Source organism: Pimephales promelas, chromosome 1 (assembly GCF_988280905.1).
Source record: "Pimephales promelas chromosome 1, fPimPro1.hap1.1, whole genome shotgun sequence".
In the NCBI taxonomy this organism is placed as follows: Eukaryota; Metazoa; Chordata; class Actinopteri; order Cypriniformes; family Leuciscidae; genus Pimephales; species Pimephales promelas.
In genome coordinates this window covers 49,352,531-49,371,868 of record NC_142769.1, presented here as the reverse complement: position 1 = coordinate 49,371,868, position 19,338 = coordinate 49,352,531, and the positions used below count along the sequence as shown (strand labels likewise).

The following is a 19,338-nucleotide window of genomic DNA, read 5'->3' as shown; positions in this document are numbered from 1 at the left end:
TTTTTTAACATTTGTAACATTCATTTAACATATTAAGAAAGCCGTTTATTCTTGGTTTATGACGTGAACATTAAATGAACATACCATTCTATCATTTTGAAAATGTTATGAGAATTTTACGTTCAAAACATCCATTTTTTTATGTATTAAAGGTGCCAGTAAGCGATTTATGACACTGTTGATACTGTATCTGTATTTGAAATCACCAAAATAAACACGCCTCTTCCTAAAATGATAGCTCCGCCCCCAAATTCACAAACCCGTTATGATGCAACCAGGTGCATATATACGCCCCTTAATGCTGATTGGCTACAAGTATGTTAATAACATTATTAGGATGTTCCAAGAATGATTTTCTAAGAAAGTTTGCTTAACATTATGAGAACGTATATTAAATATTAATAACATTATAAGAATATTCCAAATATTGTAAGTACATAAGTACACACATGCATGTATATATATACCTACAATATATAAATATATACATGCATGTGTGTGTATTTTACAAAATAAGTATACGCAGTACACACACATGTATTATGCAAACACAAACTTTTATTTTGGATGCGATTAATCGTGATTAATCGTTGATTCGTTGCCCAGCACTAGTTCCATTAACATTATTTTAAAACTTGTTGTCCTAATATTTTTACTCGCTGACTAATTTATAACTATAGTACACAATATTACAACACTTAGAGCACATAGGTTTCAATTATTAAACCTTTATCTGTCTTGGCTCAGCTCTCTTAGCAGATCTCTCTGTAAGCCACATTCACTAGACATTTTAATAATAATTCAGATCTAATAATTTTTCATTATTAGTTTATTTATATCATTATCTTGCCTGGATCTTGCATTTACTACACGCAGAGATGCACACACAAATCAGAGTTCAATTCGCTTTCATTCACTTCCCATTGGTATGCGTATTTTCTGAGACGCAGTCCTTGAAAAAGATGCTCACGCTTTTGTCCATATCAGTCTGACTTCTCAGAAAGGTCTCTAAAGCTTTTAAAGGCACTTCTGTCACACTGTGTCCCACTATCTCATTCAAAGCATATGCTGCGTAAGTGGGGAACATGTACCGTACGTCATAGGGAGAGTTTCGATCAAAGCGGGGGCAGCAATAAGCCGACCACAAGAGCTTCGGGACAGCCATGCGCTCCTCACTCTCTCTTCGGATGGTCATCCCCGAAACGGTCACCCCGGTCACTACAAAGGCAGACCCACGGCAGAAGTTATTCAGGCGCCGCCGCACCGTGTCAATATATGTGGTCCATGGGCCCTCCAAAAAGTCTGTGATCTGAGGTACCACATTTGTGAGTGTATAGGTGGCTGCTTTGTCTTGGTTGTCGGCCTGGTGCTGGTCAGGGTTGAGTGAGCCTCGCACGAACTCCACTGCATCGACATAGTCTGCTAACACGGCCTGGCTCTCCTCAAGCAGTTGGTCGGTTTCACCACTAGAGGGCAAGACTCTCATGTTCCCGCTTTCGTCAGCAGAAACCAGCTGTGGAAGGCGAAAGAACAAGAAATCAGAAACCATAGAAACTCATATGACCGTTCACGGTCAGGGACTATTTTTTTTCAAGAGGAAGGAAGGATTTTAGTGATTTAATTCAGGAAAGTTGCACTAATATTTTTTTTTTGTGTGTGTGTGATAACCGTTTTATAAAAGCAATATGGTACTCGAGGCAAGTGCTGTATCGTGAATAAGAACGGCTGAAGGGCGAAGCGGAGTACAGCATGAGATGTAGCACAGCCTCTCGTACCTTATTGCTTACACATTACACATTTTAGGTATTGATTACTTTTAGATTACTTTTGACCAAACTCGTTTATCACATTGATTTGAATTGGATATTCTTGTACCGTATTGATAAATATATACAAAGCGAAAGAAAATATGTTCCATTCTTTATCAATAACTAACATGAAGTGCAGTATTTTCCTGACAGGGGCTCATGAGTTTAATGCAAAGCTAAAAAGTTATTAAATATTAAAATAGAAACAATCAAAATAAAAACACTGCTTAAAAAATATTAAAAAAATATATTTTATTTGTTTACCTTGCATATCATGTGACCGTTAATCAACATCAGATAACCATGAAATATATATATATATATTAGGGCTGTGCAAAAATTAATTGCGATTAATCGATCCAAAATAAAAGTCTGTGTGTACATAATATATTTGTGTGTGCTGTATATAATTATTTAGTATATGTAAATACACACATATGCATGTATATATTTAAGAAAATGTGTTATTCATATATAAAATATTTATATTTATATAATATAGATTATGCATTTATATATATATATACATAATTTAAGCGCAAATAATTCTTAAATATATACATGCATGCATAGGTATTTATATGTACAAAATAATTATATACAGCACACACAAATATATTATGTAAACACAGACTTTTATTTTGGATGCGATTAATCGCAATTCATTTTTGCACAGCCCTAATATATATATATATATAAATGTATTATTATTAACTTAATTATATTATTGACCTAACTTATTAACTTCAAATGTCAGGGGGTGCATGTAAATTAGATTGATGGATTGTATGTAAATATGAAATGATGTGACTGACAGCTTCTGTGTTTATAATTAATTTATTTTGATTTTTTAAGAAAAGTTATTGTTTTTATATAACTTTGCAGGTAGCCTACTTCATACTTCACCTTGACAAAATGAATTTATAAACCTAGGGTTTTGTTATATTTTAGATTTATTCAAAAGCGAAACATGTGAAAAATATTACAAGAAATTGCTAATATGAGCCAATAAAAAAGCCTCTATGCTGCCATCTACTTGTTATAGTGGCAATAATGTCTTTTTTATTTTTAAATGTCAAATGTTATTCTATCAAATGTTGTATTTCCTAGATCTTGAAATGTTCGGTTTTACAAATGGGGACAATCTCAGAAGAGTGAACAAATAATGTTGGTCATTACATTAAAAATAACATTTGATGTGCTGGAAAAATGTTGCATTACAGACACTTTGTTTCTTATTCCAACATTTCCATTGGCTTTGGCTTTGTTGCAATCAATAAAACTGGTTTATTGAAAAGTTATAAATGTAATAACTGTGTTACAATATAAATACAACATTAAAAAGTCAACCATTGGTGGTATGTGTTGACGTACAAGAAGAATGACAGCAAACCGGTCACTGGAAATGGTCAAGCTGGCTTTTCGAAAACCAGGACGTAACCGTGCATGTGATCAACTCATTAATTTTTTTTAAATAAAATGTAATGAGATAAAACTAAAGGTATCTACCTGCGGCTCATACATCCAGGGTGTGTCCATCCTCCTCTGTCCATCTGACTTTTTAAAGGTGTACGCTGAATAAAGTGCCAGCCGGCGACTGCTGTCGTATAGAGTGGCATAACGTAGTTTATCTCCGTAGCGTTGGCATATCCTCTTCAGATTCCCCCCTCGAATGCCTGTGGGTGCCGTATGCATATAGAAGAACTGACTGCACTCCTTAAAGCTGTCAGAGACTGAGCCGCCTGCCAGACGCAAACCTGTCAATAGAAGGAGTCTGAAGATAAAAACCTTACAAAGAGCCATCAGAGATTGAGAAGTTGAGGAGATATCAGCGTCTATGACAAAATTTCCAGTTTTTTATAGGCAAAGACACGCCGAACCATCTGTTCTTCCATGGTGTTCCTAGCCAGACTGATAACCTGAAAGAGTCACCGTATGCAAATCAGCACCTCTCTTAGCCTGCATGCGTAGGCCTGATCACTACAACACTGGGAGGTTTAGAAAAAACAGAATAAATGATGAATGGATGAATGAATGATCAATCACAAATTCAGTTCATATAGGAAATGACAATCAGAGTAGACTAAGTCTATTGAAAAAAGCAGATGAACAACTGACAGTTTTTGGACGTTTTGTCCGCCATCCAATAGCCTATTTATGACTAACACCACATGTTTTTTTGTTTGTTTTTTTAAAACTTTTTTTATTTATTTATTTTTTACTTTTTTTATTACATTTACTGAGTAGCTAGACTACATCTAATACAAATAAATCAAATAAATAAAAAGGTTTTGTTGTTCCTGTTGCACAATCCTACTCGGGGTTTACCTGAAATGCCAGGTAGTCCTTCTCGTTTAAGTTTCGTTTTAGCGGTAATTCATAGTTTCATTTTGAGTGTTTGGACCAAACCATTGAAAATGTGTTGAGATTGCGTTTTTGCACAAATGTAATCCGTAGAAACGTCGGTTAGTTAGGAGAAAATTAAATTGTAAACAAACGTAAGTATTCTTAAAGCGCTTAAACTAAGGTATAAACGCTATTGGAAAATAGTCTAGTTGCCTAAATGGTTTATTCTGGTGACTCACTCGCTTTTTTGCGATGCTATAAATTGTGTTAGAGCCCCCGCCGAGTCAACAGAAGATCTGGAGTTTCGACTTTGAAATGCAGAGGGTTTCCTTCACTTGATAAGTAGATAAACTGTAAGTAGGCCTAATAATCGATAAGGATTGCTGGATCAGATTGTCTTTATTTGCCCACAATGTTATTTGTGATTGTGAATTCATCCTCGGCTGAATCGTTCCCAAATGACAAAAGCCTAGAATTGGATAATCTGGTCACGATAATTCACGCGAGTGCTAACAGATTAGCGGTCTGTTTTGTTTTGTTCAAGCTGTGCTGATTTATCCCTGGCGGTTAAGTTATATTTGTCGTTTTGTAAATTATTTTAGTGTAAAATGGTTTGCAAATAGAAATGTACCAAATCGTTAAGAAAGCTTTAAATCCCAGAGATTATTTAATGTAGCTATAATGTATAATAATGAAACCACCATTTTTATCACTCTACTGAATCATATTTATACTTGTATTTATAGCCTAATTGATTAATTCTGCATCAGATTTCTTCGGAGTTTCAATCAACTCGCAAGAAAAATGGACTGCCCGAGTGAGGATGAACTTGAAGTAAGGAACACTTTTTCTTTCATAAGGCAGATTTCTCTGCAAATAAAGTGATTTAGACAGAGTTGCAGACACTTATTTAGCATTAGTCAAATTTAGTCTTCGTGACAGACATTTTGCATTTTGTTTGCATTCCACTAATTAATGCTTGAAAAACTTTAAAATCAAGGAATTTGAAGATGCCAGTGAACACTTTGAAGACATACAACAAACAGGAGCATGTGCTGTTGAGTCATATGGCAAAGAAGAGGATGTTTCTAAGTTACAACAAGGTAAGTGTATCAGTATACACATGCATCTTTGTGCACAATAATGATTTTAGAATGTTGGCCACAATTTAAATGGCCATGTTTACCCTATACATATATAAAAGGCCTTTATTATTATAATAGACCTTATCCAAAAATCTTAATAGACATAAATCTCTTCAGTTCAATTACAGTAAAAACAGTTGTTTTTGAATTTCTGCTGATGATACACTGCAAAAATATCTTTCCAAGTAATTTCAGTAGACAAAAAAAAAAACTATTATTAGTTTTTATTAATAAGTTTATTAATAAGTTATCTAGTCATAGAGCTATAGCCTACAGCTTTTTACAGTGGATGCCATTGGAAACATGATTTGTCTATCCCTTACAGCCTTCCTTTCACGCCTTTCATGACGATGCTCTGAATAAGTTTATTGTTTCTATAGTTTGTTTTAAATGTGAATTTATAGCCATTGTCTTGAAGTTGATCCAATTTTATGACTGAAATCAATATTTTCCTGTTCCCTTTCCATAACGGTTCACTCGACATTGTGTCAGATCGCGGATGTCTTGCATTAGGGCTGCAATGATTATTTTGATACACGATTAATCCGTAGATAATTTTAATTAACGTAAATTCTAAAAATTATTATACATTCAAAAAAATAAATAAATAAAAAATTAATTTAATGCATTATTTTAAACAATGTCATTCCACATCCTGCCCATTGCTGTCTTCCAAAAAACGTATAATATAAAGCTTATGAAAACAAATTGTCAGTGTCTGGTTTGTGTATCCCTGGGTAACCACTAGAGGTCCTCTTCCTCCATGGTGTCCTACTACATTTCCCATCATCCTTGTCTCATCATTGATCATAGCACGCAGCTGTTTCCACTCTCCTTGTTAGTATCTGTGTATTTATACCCTGTCTGTTCAGTCATTGTCATTGAGTCCTTGTTGAATGTGACATGTCGTGACACAAATATAGTTAATGTAGGCTGATTGAGTTCTATTTTAAAGCAGAAATTAAAACGACTCAAATAAAAATTATAATAGACAAAAAAGTACAAAATGTTAAATTGTATGAGGAACAAACACATTCACTCATCTGAACATAGAAGTTATTACATTAATGGGATATACCAACAATAGTGCCTTTACTGTTCCTACTTTCATAAATATGATTACTTCTGTTACATGTATATTTATAAAACTTTCTAGAAAAAAAATATTTTAGCTAATGATTTTGGTAATTGTGTAATATGTTGATTATTTTGATGACTAATCGAGTAATCAGAAAATAGACATAAGCCTTTAAAATGACTTAAAATACATAAATGAAGCAATAATATTGGCATATATGCTTATGTGAATTAACAATAGCACTATGCTATGATTTTTAAACCATTTTAATAAATTGTGCAGCCTAAGAAAATGTTTTAAAAAAGCGATTCATGGATTCTCGTCCGTGGAATGCGCCACTTCCGATATTTTGCCGGTTACTCGACACAGGTATATTGCAATTGATGATTAAAAAAACATCAAGTTTAATCAAGGAATCATGACAGCTCTTCTTTCTAGCATTTACAGATAGGATATAACCATAACATTTAAGTTGTGTGCTGAAGAAAACACTTGTCAAAGGCATTAAACAGCACGCGCATCTGTCAGCACGAGAGGGCAAACTGTGTTAAACACTTATGCTTTTAATTGAAGCTCTTATAAATATAAAGTATTCTCATTTTTCAAACAACTTGGACCATGTACCTTTCCGGCAGCAGCTCTCTCTGTGTCCTCTGCTATTTTCCATACGTTTTGTCCATAGAAATGGATTATTCACTACTGTAAAACGACGTAACTGGCAGATGGCTTCCAAGCAGAGCACACAGACAAGACTAATTGATAATCAAATTCGTTATCGATTATTTTCACCCCTGCGGGTATCTTGTGAGCTATCCCACGTTTTAAAAGAGCAAATTTTAGTGACGTTTGTTTCAAAAGGTTCTGCCACGAGTGTGGTACTTGCAGCGCATTGCCTGCCCAGCCATGCCGAAGCCACGCTCATTGAGATAGATTGCTCTCGTTTTGAGAACATGAGTCTCGCCTCGCAGCACTCGCGGATTTGCCTTCAAGGTAAATGACTCCACCCCTCACGCTCCTCCGTTCTCTTCCCCCTCATCTCACAAGCCTAAAAGGAAGAAGCAGCTGAGTTGCTGGGCTAAGGAAGCGGGCCAGAGTGAACTTATGTCAGCCGAGATCCCACATGCCTCACTCTCCCCACAGCAAGTTCCCCAGTTCTCTTCATCTACTAAGACCAGTGCCCCTTTTCCGGTGCGAGCAGCATGGTCTTGTTTGGTGGTTCCAATGAGTATGACAGCGATGACTTGCCCCTGACTGCTTCAAGGAGTGGTCAATACCTGTGGAGGATTTCGTCACCCTGCTGCAGAGCAGGCCAGATGATTTCCAACCTGATGTCATCCGACTCCTTTCCAAGCCTGTTGAGGTGCTGGGTTTGGACTGATCAGCTCTGGCTCATGCAGCGGTCTCAATTATTGATTCCTGCAGCCAGGTTGTTGCCAAGGGACCAGAGACCAGCTCAGTTCTCCTGGAAGTACACGACGAGCTAAGTCATGCCGTGCCCCCTATTTGGCTCATGTCCACTTATTAAGTTTTGTCCACCGTCACCTCTGTTGATGGCGTGGAGTAGAGGGGGTATGAGAACCCCACTGGAAGAGGCTGTCACTACGTACCTCTGTCCACCTTCGGCTCTCGGCTGAACGGCCGATCGAGCTGCCCATCTCTCTAACCCCTGAAGAGCCACATCAACCCTGGCTGCAAGGCCTAACATGGCAGCCCACCACCTTGAGTGCCAGCTTTGGCTTATCGGTTTGGCAGTGGACAGCTTTGCACAACACTTCACTGCAGTTTAAAAGGCGCTACATTTTCAAATAGTCAGTTCAAAATGCTAACCTTGAAACAAATCCCCTCAGATTTGCTCAGTGGATTTATATTTTATCAGTGGATCTGAAAAGTACATACTTTCATTTCCAGATAGCCTCTCAACACAGACTGTTCTTGAGGTTTGGATTCATAGGAGTGGCTTCCCAGTTTTCCGTTCTTCCATTTGGACTGTCACTTGCACCGTTCACTTTCACGAAATGGATGCGGCACTCATCCCCCAAAGACAGAAGATGGTAGGCATCCTTATCTCAACCCTCAAGCTTCAGTATCAACCTGGTGAAAAGCTTGCTTGAAAAACTTGAAAGACCTGGCTGTTACCAGAGCACTCTTCGAAAATTCTGTGACTCAGGGGATCATTCAAATCTTTGCCTGCTCAAGACTTTGCAAAGGATGCTGGTGCTGATGGCAGCAGTCTCCTCAGTCATTCCACGAGGCCTGCCCCATACTAGACCGCCTTAGTCCTGGCTCTGCAATTGTACTGATTGGGGGTGAATTTAGGGCTGGTTTCCTGGAGGAAAATGGTCACTGTACATGCCTCCACTCTCCTGGTTGGAGAGTGCTGTGCAATGGCAGGTCAGCTTTCGTCACCTGGTCAGGTCCGAAGCTCCACTGGCACATCAGCTGTCTGGAGAGGATGGTGGTGCAGTTGGTGTAAGACCTTTCTGTCAGACCTGAGAGACCACCGCATCCTGGTCATACAACATGTCAGGGGTCGCATACATAAACCACCAAGGAGGCCTGACAGACTGGTGAGACTCCTGTGGGCACAGCACAATCTTCGGTCAGGGCAGTACATGTGCCGGGCAGACTAAACCAGAGTGTGGACATCCTTTCCCAAAGTGGTGTGACTCTAGGGGAATGGAGACTTCACCCCCAGATGGTTCAGATGATCTGGAGTGTCTGTGGGCAGACGGAAGTGGAACCCTTTGACTCGAAGGAGATCACTCACTGTCTAATATTATTTTCGATGTAGCAATATTTTTCTTGCGCACATGTATGCCTTTCCACCGGTGGCTTTGCTCCCACAGGTCATCAACCAGATCAGAGAGGACATACAGTCATTGACCCTGCTCTGCTGACGGCAGCACCCTGGCCTTTTCTGCTGTGGAGGTACCTTCTCTCCCAAGTGGGCAGTTCCATCTGGCACCCTCAGCTGGAGCCTTCATGTGTGGCCCCTCGTAGGGGCCCTTTGTACTTGTTGCAGAGTGTGCTGAACACCATTTTGGAGACAAAAGCCCCATCTACAAGACGCCCCTGCACCCTTAAAGGTGCCTTGTGTAATGTCCTCCAAAAAATCTATTCATACTCCACATTCCATACCAGATGGGGGCAGTATACCTCCAGAAAGTGAGTTGATCTACTCTAGAGTAACAAATGAGAAACAGCATAGTCTCTATGCTCCGCCCCTACCTTCATTATCATCGAAGACATTTCAAGCTTCTTAGCTAATGTTATCATCAGCTTGGTAGAGACGGCCTCTGGTACAGGTGAAAACCGGATCGGATTTGTGGGTAGAGCTTACTATTAAATGCTAACAGATACAGTTAGCCATCGCTAACATTTGCATTTTTATTGAACAGCCTTTAAACATTTCTGTTATAACATCCTGAATAAACTACACAAACATATAAAACAAACTACCTGCGAAATACTATCAAAATACTAACAGCTTTTTACTCACCAATACAAAAGAAATGTTGCAAGTCCGGAGTCGAACCTCATTTCTTTCATGTCCATTAGTTGTCCCCAGCAGTGGAAAGCAGTGCCAACTCTGGTTCTACTCCTTTTTTATCCGATTTTATTTGTGATTCCGAGCGTGTTTTTCCCCTGCAGCGGGTGGTTGTGGTAGGGGTCTCTTGCCAAGGGCTTCAGCCATTCTTCCGCTCTCTTCCCTGAACTGAAATGTAGTAGTGGGCTGTACTTTCCACATGATTGACATCAGGTTCAAGTTCCCCTACAAGCCATGCGAGTCATTCATGTATTGCAGTTTGGCTGGTCGGGCCGTGGCTAGTAATTTAGCATGCTAATTCAGGTTGATATCTTTGCAGCACTATAACTTGTCATTTTTTTGACGACATAATCACCCTTATTTCTTATTCTTTGATGCGTGTAGCTAATGTTTTGGATATTTTTACCTCAATTCTTACACGACACCTTTAAATGGTTCGTCTTTTCCGATTAGTGTGCAGTCGGGAATCAAAGCCTGTAAATTGTGTCAATTCTGTCCTTTCTCCAAGAGCAGCTGACAAGGGCCAGACCCCTTCCATGCTCCTTCCAAGTTTATGTGCCAACTATTGCAGGACACCACGCCCCCATTGCAGGCCAGTTGGTGAGTAGGAATTAGCTAGTTGTTCATAAGAGGAGGATGAAGGCTGAACCCACCTCGCCCCCTAACTTGCAACTTCCACCAACTGCGGAACGGCTGCGGATCCGCTCCGGAACGGCGGCTGAGTTAATAGGTTTCCATTAAAGTCAATGTGTTTATTTTCACTGACTGCGGAACGGCTGCATTCCAACTCCATCCCAGCTCCGGCGATCCGCAGCCCTCCGGAGCAGATATGCAGAGCTTCTGTATTTGCCGGATGCCATAGAGCGCTGCAGCAATTCAGCACAGGGAAGATTGTTATATTGCTCGTGGGTCCTCGTGACTTCAGCTGTCAGTCATGGCTGCAGCCGTTCCGCAACAAATCCGGACCCGGTGGATATTAAAGGACGGCAGAGCACTGAGCCGACACGCAGCAGAGCCGATCTGCAGCCGTTCTGTAGTTGATGGAAATCCAGGGATATGCTTCAGACTTGGGACCTGTCCACCATTCTGAGGGCCCTTTGGGGCTACAGTCAGCCAACTTGCTTAAAACCACCCTGTTGCTGGCTATAGCCTTGGTTAAGCAAGTTGGAGACCTGTAGGTGATTTAGGTTAGTTCATCCTGCCTCAAATTTAGGCTGAATGACTGTGAAGTCATCCTTAAACCGAGGAACGAGTATGTGCCTAAAGTTTCCTTAACTCCATTTAAAGTTCAAGCCCTTAGGGAATATATTGAGTGCTCCAGCCACTTCCGGCTCTCAGAGCAGCTTTTCAAATGATTCAGAGGCCACACCAAAGCTTCCGTTAACAAAGCAAAGACTGCCCCTATCAGAGTTAAGGCCCACTCCACCAGGGGAATGACCTCCTCCTGGTCTTGGTCGAGCGGGGGGTGTCTATTAGTGGCATCTACCTATACCTGGATGTCCCCACACAACAGGCGCAGATCCCGTCTGCTTGAGGGTTCGACTATGGTTTGCTGGTCGCCACCAACTTACATTGAAGTGCATCACACTCCCCTGGAGAGTGTTTCTTATCTATGGTACATATCTTGCCGACTTCCATTGCGGATTAACGCAATAATGATTAATTTTTTTTCGCTGGACCAAGCACTACTTTCCAGTCCACTCACTTTGTTAATGCCGTTAAATTGGAGCTTCCATCCCTGGCCCAGGCACACAGTGCCTCTTTTCTGCCTTATGGGCTGGGAGATTCCTGCACTATCTCCTGGACTGTACTGAGTCCTGGACTGGAGATTCCAGTACAGTGTTGTTGGATTGCGTTCCCCATAGCTTCAGCTACTGACGAAATGTCGAGTGAACCGTTATATAACCATTTGGTTACTAATGTAACCGAGGTTGCATATTATTACAAAAGAAAAAAAAAATCTCTTCTCATCGGAGATGCAGAGATAACGGTTTGAGCATTAGTGAATGCATATTTATGTTGATAAATAAATCACTACTGAAAATACTTTATTAGTACTCTTTCCAGAAGTTGAAAATGTATGCTTCTTGTTTCCACAGATGTTCCTGCACCAAGCGAAATTCTAGTGCAGCTCATTGGGACCAGTTCTGTTAGTCTTGCTTGGGATAGGCCAGACAATATATCTACATTTGAGTTGACCTACTATGATATCACCACTACAAAGACCTCTACTATCACAAATGACACAGCCATAGAGGTGGAAGATCTATGTCCAGGAACTGAATACACTTTTACCCTTGTTTCAATATCTGATAATGAAAAACGAAGTGTGGGAGTTAAAGTGACTGCATGCACCAGTAATTATCTTTCTGTTTATCCATGTAGAATGAATCTAGAATTGTATAACAATGTGTATTTGAAATTGAAAAAGAACTAACAACAAATGTTTTCATGATTGCAGGGCCAGTCCCACCTGAAAACTTCAAGGTTGAGAGTGTGGGCACAACATCAGTTACTCTTATTTGGGATGCATCTGGCTGTGAGGAGAACAAGTTTCATGTTGTTTGCAGCCACAATGGAAAAATCATTCAGGAAGAGATAAGGGAATCAAGACCTGTGGTTTTCCATGACCTAATTCCTGGAAAGAAGTACTCTTTTCACCTTACAAAAGTTCTTTCAAATGATAACAGAAGCAAAGAAGCCGTCACATATGCTCAAACCAGTTAGTATAATGTAGCAAACCTCCCTACTGTCCCTATTTTATTTGATTCATTTTTTTAAATTGTGAAATGAGTAGAAAATATTGATGAAATGCTTGGTTTTTTTTAACAGAAACAAACATCCAGAGCCTTTTACATGATTTGGGGTTGGAGCAGTACTACCCGAACAAACTCTCACTCAGCAATGTGCTACAGATTGACAAAAGGTCAGTGACAGATGAGCCAGCCCAGTCTCTGTCGTCTTTGCCATGGCTGTTCCTGAAGAAACTGATGATGGTGAATGTGACTACAAGAAGTGTCAAATATTCATCAGATGAGATTGAGGATTTGCAAAGCTTAGATTTTGACAATGACACTTTCGATTTTCTGAATGATCGGCATAGCAGCGTAAACCCTTTAGATATAGTGACTGCCCTGTTGCTATGTGCAGATGGTTTTCTCCAACAGGAGATGGTCTCTAAAATGTCAATGTGTCAGTTCTCTGTTCCTTTACTTCTTCCAAAGTGTGACACACAACAGTGCATGTACATGCTTTGGGCCATGAGAGATATTGTGAAAAAATATAGACCTCATTCTTTGTCAGACTCAAAGGGTTTTGTGGAGGACCGAATTGTTCACTCCGAGTTCCCCCTAGTGTCCTTTGTTAGACTTGGTGACTGCAGCATTTCTAAATCGCAGATCCTAAATAAATTGCTCAGCAATCCCCAACAATATCATGACACTTTTGTACATCATGACATGGACTGCGGAGACATCCCAAGAAAGATATCAAATGGATTGGTGGAGATGGGTTGGTATTTACCTTGTGGAAACAAAAACATTGATGTTTTTCCTGAACCTGTGGCTGTTGCAAACTTGAGAGGCGACATCAGGACCTTTGAAACACAGTACTCTTTCTTATGCCAGACCTCCACTGCAGTTTTTGTGTTCTTTGACAATCTGGACACAAACTACAAGTTACTCACCAACCAACATGCTAAAGCACAGTTTTTTTTGGTGGGCAATGTGCAAAAAACATTTGATTTGGAGCAGCTGAAAAGGACGGCCAATGAAATGAGTTTGAAGAAAAACAACATCATTCTTAAGACCAATCAAAATGATGCAAATTTTGTCAAAAATCTGCATTCTGTAGTAAATCACATACTTAATAATCATGGCAAAAAAGCTTGCCTGGAGGTAATGGACACCGTAGCCCATGAACTCGGAATTCATGTTGATGAAGACATTCAAGATTGTCAGAAAGCAAAAGATAATGCACATGTCTTGACGACAAATATACAGGAAACGCTGCAGTTCAAGAATGATCAGCTTCCCCTTCAAGGCCAAATCTGGAAAGATTTAGCAAAACTGGAAAAAGAGGAATGCAGACTCCGGAAAGCTGGTAATCAAAACATAGAGTCATACAAGAGCGATCTCCAGATTAAAAAGACGGAACTCAGAAAACAACAAAGTAAATATGACATCTCCGAGGCAATGTCCTGCTTTGTTAGTGCACTAAGTTCGAGCCAGGAGAGGCCCTACTTCTTAAAGTGGATGCGGATGAACCTTGACAATCTCTCCCGAAAAAGCCTCTCAAGCCTTCGAGAGCAGTACAAAGAAAAGTGTCAGAAATTTTCAGAAAACAAAGAGGAAATTGCACAGCTTGACCAAGAGATCTCTAACAGTTCTTTAGGAATAGAGCACTTTCTGCGGGAAATGGGACAACTCTATGAAGCCGCGGTGTCACTTCCAGAAAACGTAGAATCACGTAAACAAATGCTACACTTACCTCGGCTGTGTGCTGAGCTGATGTTGGATGGCTTCCCTCTGGAACTGGTTGATGGAGATGCATCAAACATTCCTCTCAGATGGGTGAGTGATGTGCTTCTGTATCTGAACTCTTCGGTGCAGCCCAACAATAAAATCATGGTGGTCACAGTTTTAGGAGTCCAGAGCACAGGGAAGTCCACCTTGCTGAACACCATGTTTGGAGTTCAGTTTGCCGTCAGCAGTGGAAGATGCACCAGAGGAGCTTTTATGCAGATGATCAAAGTCACAGAGGACATCAAGAAAGAGCTTGGTTGTGATTATTTAGTGATAATTGACACTGAAGGTCTAAAATCACCTGAACTGGCAAAACTAGATGACAGTCATGAACATGACAATGAATTAGCCACACTTGTTGTTGGATTGAGTGATATCACAATCATCAACATCGCAATGGAGAATTCCACAGAGATGAAGGACATTTTGCAGATTGTAGTCCATGCTTTCATCCGAATGAAGGAAATAGGTAAAAAACCCAAGTGTCTGTTCGTCCACCAAAATGTTGCTGATGTGTCAGCCCATGACAAGAACATGAGAGATCGAAAGCTTCTGCTGGAGCAGCTGAATGAGATGACAGAAGCGGCAGCTAAAATGGAGAACAAGGAGGAGTATAAAAAGTTCAGTGATGTGATTGATTATGATCCAGAGACTTGCAACTGGTATATCCCTGGACTCTGGCATGGAAATCCTCCAATGGCACCAGTGAACGCTGGCTACTCCGAGGCTGTCTATGACCTTAAAAAGAACATGATGGAAGTAATTGGAAAATGCAAAAACAAAACATCTGGAAACAACATAACAGATTTTTTGGAGTGGACAAAAAGCTTATGGAATGCAGTCAAATATGAAAACTTCATATTTAGCTTTAGGAACAGCTTGGTGGCTGATGCTTACATGAGACTGTGCACAGAATTCCACAAATGGGAATGGTCTTTCAAGAAGCATATGCACTCTTGGGCAACTCAAGCTGAAACCAGAGTGTCAAATTTTGAGACATTCAAGCTGAAATCAGACAAATCAGATCTGAAAGATCTTTTATGCAAACTGAAACAAGAAGCGGTCACAAAGCTTGACACCTTGGAAAAGACCACAATGGAAAATCTGTCCAAATACTTCGAACAAACAGAAGGTCATGTCTATCTTGTGGAAAAGTACAAAGAAGACTTTGTGAGCAGCGTAAAAAGTCTCAGGAGGGAAACTGAGAGCTCTTTGCTGACGCAGCTCGAGACAACAGTGGACATTAGGAGAGGAATGAATAATCTGGACAACATTAAGAAAACATTCACTGATACAATGGAGAAAAAAGTGCTGGCTCTACTGGAGGAGTTACGCAAAAACAACAGCTCAAAGAGGGATCCACATACGACTGATGACAAGCTTGACAGATTCTTTGAACAAATATGGCAAGACACCATAAGTGAGCTGTCATTTGCTGGAATGAAGAAAAAAAAAATTTCAGATTTTGTTTTCAAGCAACTTCGAGAAAACATGAAACAGAAAGGCAGTTCTGTTTCACAGAAATTAACATCAGTCAATCTGAACAATTGTGGCACGGGAGTGTTCAAAGTTGCCAAAGAGAACTTATTCAAAAAAATTTACAAACAGGTATTCAATTTCAACTATACAGTGGACCTGCAAAATTTTGCAGATCATATCATTCAGACATGCACTCAGTTTGTCCTGGACACAACTGCACAGCATTCGGATTACCATGACAACTACATTCAGGAGATCCTACACATAATTGATAATGGATTGATGTCCAACAAGAATATGGGGTTTTCAGAAGACTTTGAACTGTCCCTGAAACTGCACATTTGTGGGTTTTCTGCAAGAAAATTTCAAGAAATGCACGAGTGCTTCATCAAGGAGAATGACCCACGTAGATGCCTTGATCAGTACAAAGACAAATATCGCAATGATTTCAAGGACCTGTTCCATGACCGAGACCAATGTCAGAGAAAGGCAGAAGAATTCACCAAACTGTGCTTGATGCCTGCAGTCGAGGCATTCATCTACAGCTCCTTGGGTCCAGACATTGTTGACAAAATGCTTCAGGGGAAAAATGCATTTCAGTTCAGCACTCGAGGATTTTTCCAGTACACGCTCTTAAAGGAACTTGTGAATGAAGATAAGTTTGAACAGTTTGTAAAATACATCAGTGAATATGAGCAGTTTGTTAAGGGCTGGATATTAGATCAAATCACCAAACAGTTTTCAAACGAACATGAAGTGTTTGAGTTGGAGGAACATCACCTTAGAGGAATCACCAAGGAGATATTACAAGCGGTCAAAATGGCACAGAATGGGAAATATGAAGATGGCATCAAAGGATTCATACATTGCGTATGCAAGAAGCTTGAACAAAAGCTAATAATTCCCAAAGATGCTCTAGAAACCGTGATGGTCCTAAACAATGCATCTCAAGAGCCATTTGCTGACTGGCTAACCAAATCTGTAGAGGAGATGGAACAGACACTGAAGGAACAACTGAAGAAAGTCGACGTACAGGATAAACTCCACAAACTCAAGATGAAGCCCCAGGATGAGCTCTTCAAGAGAGTGTTTGGATGTGGGAAACAGTGTCCATTCTGTAAAGCTCCATGTGAGGCTGGTGGAGAAGCTCATACTGACCACTGTGCTTCAGTTCACAGACCACAGGGACTCGGTCAATACAAAGATGAAAACAGCAAAAAATTAGTGACTAACATCTGCTCAACAGATGTCCACAGTGAAGCAGAGTTTAGGTGTTTACAAACAAAAGATAATTTTCACCCTTTCAAAAGATACAGAGAAATCTTTCCTGACTGGCACATCCCAGCAGATGCTAGCATACAGGCCTCAGATTACTGGAAATATGTGATGGCCCGGTTTAACGGCAAGTTTGCTGAAGAGTACAATGCTCGCCCTGCTGATGTACCCTTGATGTGGAAATCTATCACAAAGCAACAAGCAAAGAACAGCTTAAAAGAGTCTTTCAGCATCAAATGAACAATTGTTCCATTTCACAACCATAAAGTCAGCATTTTGGAAATGCTCTCACTCAAAATAAATACAAAATATACACTGATAACATATGACCATCACCAAAATACATGACTGCTTAGTGATCGAATAACACTATTGATTGCTTGCAAAAGGTTTCAGCTGACTTCCAGTAACCAGTAACCTTGGGAATGGGAATATGGGTGAATCATTTAAAAGGTAAAATACAGTTTGACTAAGTGAAAGAATGATAAATGAGACGTGCACCAACATGGTGAAATGTTTTTTGTTCTTCTTGTGTGTAATTGTACTGTTTATTTGATTACATATTATTTTCTTTTTTGTTGCCAAAATAATCATATTTTAATCCTTTATATCTTTATGGTTATAATCTACAATAAATATATACTTAATGAAAACTTTTATGTGAAGAATTCTAAAACAATTAAACAATTATTGTTTTAAATATGTAGGTATTGATATTGATGTATTGTGGTCCTAATGTAATCAATTAAACAAACCTCTGCTTTGGAATAAAGTGATTTCTAAATAAATAACTGCAAATGTGAAAACTTCTTCCTACTCCCTTTCAGAGATGTTTATGTTGCTAAATGTTACTTATTGTTATTCAGCTTAGTAACAATTTTTGTTTGGTTTATTTTTTGATATATCTGAAATAAAATTCATTCATTCATTAATTCAGTCATTCTTCATTCAAATGCAAATGTGTTTTATCAAATGCAGCCTACCGTAGAGCTACACGATTGTTAAAATTGTTAAAACTGACATTTTCTGTAAACCTGCTTTGAAACAATATGTATTGTAAAAAGTTTCATTCAAATAAACCTGAATTGAAATGACAATGATTTAACTAAATCTAGTCACCCTTTGGTCTTGTTTACACCTGCTATTAAGATGCGTTTTGGTCAGTTGTATCACAAGTGGACAATGCTAAATACAGGTGTAAAGGGGCTCTAAAACATTTTGAGCTTCACTACTTTCTACCACTTCCAGAGGTCGTCGAAAACATATTCGACTAGCTTGCTTTTGCTGTGTAAATGCTCATGTGATCAAACAGTCACTAAAGACAGTCTTCTCTCCGTCTACTGATCTCATGCGTAAAATGATAAGACACGACTAGACAGATGGGATTTAAACTTTTTTTGCTGGATACCCAAGTTTAGTTTGAAGATGAAAAACGCACCAAGCAAAATGTTCTCTCAACAATCCTTATTTCTAACACTCTTGTCAATTCTAACACCCATGGCTAGTGTATTTTTCCAATTGTTTTACATTTTTTAAAGCGCCAGGAGCGTAACAAGGTGCTGAGCGCTCAGGTCACCGAGAGTCGAAGAACGTTAAACTTTGGGTTAAACACAGCGCTTATCACTGTCCAATCACAGTGGAGGAGGGGCGGGACAAATACCACACTGACCAACCGCCACATTCTGCTTGTACAACGTCAACAGATTACAATAACATAATAAAGGAACAAAATTATTTAAAACAATAGCCAGAGCAAATACTTTACATGTTATCGACATTTCTATATAGAAACAATACAAAATATGTGAAATGAGACACTAGTAACACTTCCTTAGTTAACGGGTATTCCATATCATAGCAAGCAAAACGTCTCAACTGAAAACTCCTCGGATTTCAGTAGTGTGTGCCGTCCCCGGACCGTACCACTCTCATCCCCCTCTGTTTCCAGACCCCTGGCAGAGCAGGCCCCCGTGAAACGCTGGTCCTTCCCTGGCCAATGGGGATACCAACATCCCCATTGGCTTTGGCTTTATTGCAATCAATAAAACTGGTTAATTGACAAGTAGGGGTGTGCCATATGACGATTTTTAATCGTGGACGATTAAAATGTCTCCACGATCTGCTTTTGAAGAAATAT

The 19,338-nt window shown here is 39.5% G+C and overlaps 2 protein-coding genes across 4 annotated transcripts; one reads left to right on the top strand and one right to left on the bottom strand.

Moving 5' to 3' along the window:
* Positions 1 to 540: 540 nt before the first annotated feature.
* Positions 541 to 4,490, bottom strand: LOC120469323 (endonuclease domain-containing 1 protein). 2 transcript variants are annotated; one of them, XM_089131090.1, is made up of 3 exons: positions 4,394 to 4,490; positions 3,318 to 3,565; positions 541 to 1,513 (listed from the first exon to the last, which is right to left on the bottom strand). In XM_089131090.1, the coding sequence occupies exons 2-3, from the start codon at positions 3,501 to 3,503 to the stop codon at positions 914 to 916; spliced, it is 786 nt and encodes a 261-aa protein (XP_088987216.1). In that variant the 5' UTR covers positions 3,504 to 3,565; positions 4,394 to 4,490; the 3' UTR covers positions 541 to 913. The 2 variants fall into 2 exon arrangements, with proteins under 2 accessions (XP_088987216.1, XP_088987214.1); XM_089131088.1 differs by lacking the exon at positions 4,394 to 4,490 and having other exon boundaries at positions 3,318 to 4,359.
* Positions 4,427 to 18,311, top strand: LOC120469316 (interferon-induced very large GTPase 1). Of its 2 annotated transcripts, none has more exons than XM_039658232.2 (6): positions 4,427 to 4,507; positions 4,901 to 4,988; positions 5,155 to 5,257; positions 12,024 to 12,281; positions 12,386 to 12,646; positions 12,757 to 18,311. In XM_039658232.2, exons 2-6 carry the CDS (start codon positions 4,959 to 4,961, stop codon positions 17,439 to 17,441), a joined length of 5,337 nt encoding a protein of 1,778 aa, XP_039514166.2. In that variant the 5' UTR covers positions 4,427 to 4,507; positions 4,901 to 4,958; the 3' UTR covers positions 17,442 to 18,311. The 2 variants fall into 2 exon arrangements, with proteins under 2 accessions (XP_039514166.2, XP_039514167.2); XM_039658233.2 differs by having other exon boundaries at positions 4,451 to 4,507; positions 4,925 to 4,988.
* The last annotated feature ends 1,027 nt before the right edge of the window (positions 18,312 to 19,338 follow it).

Bases quoted from the DNA above. Each gene is read 5' to 3' on its own strand.
- LOC120469323 (XM_089131088.1), bottom strand. From the start codon at position 3,611: ATGGCTCTTTGTAAGGTTTTTATCTTCAGACTCCTTCTATTGACAGGT. The intron at 1,514-3,317 runs GTAGATACCTTT...CGCCTTCCACAG, and splicing joins CCTGGATGTATGAGCCGCAG to CTGGTTTCTGCTGACGAAAG.
- LOC120469316 (XM_039658232.2), top strand. From the start codon at position 4,959: ATGGACTGCCCGAGTGAGGATGAACTTGAA. The intron at 5,258-12,023 runs GTAAGTGTATCA...TTGTTTCCACAG, and splicing joins TGTTTCTAAGTTACAACAAG to ATGTTCCTGCACCAAGCGAA. The intron at 12,647-12,756 runs GTTAGTATAATG...TTTTTTTAACAG, and splicing joins CGTCACATATGCTCAAACCA to AAACAAACATCCAGAGCCTT.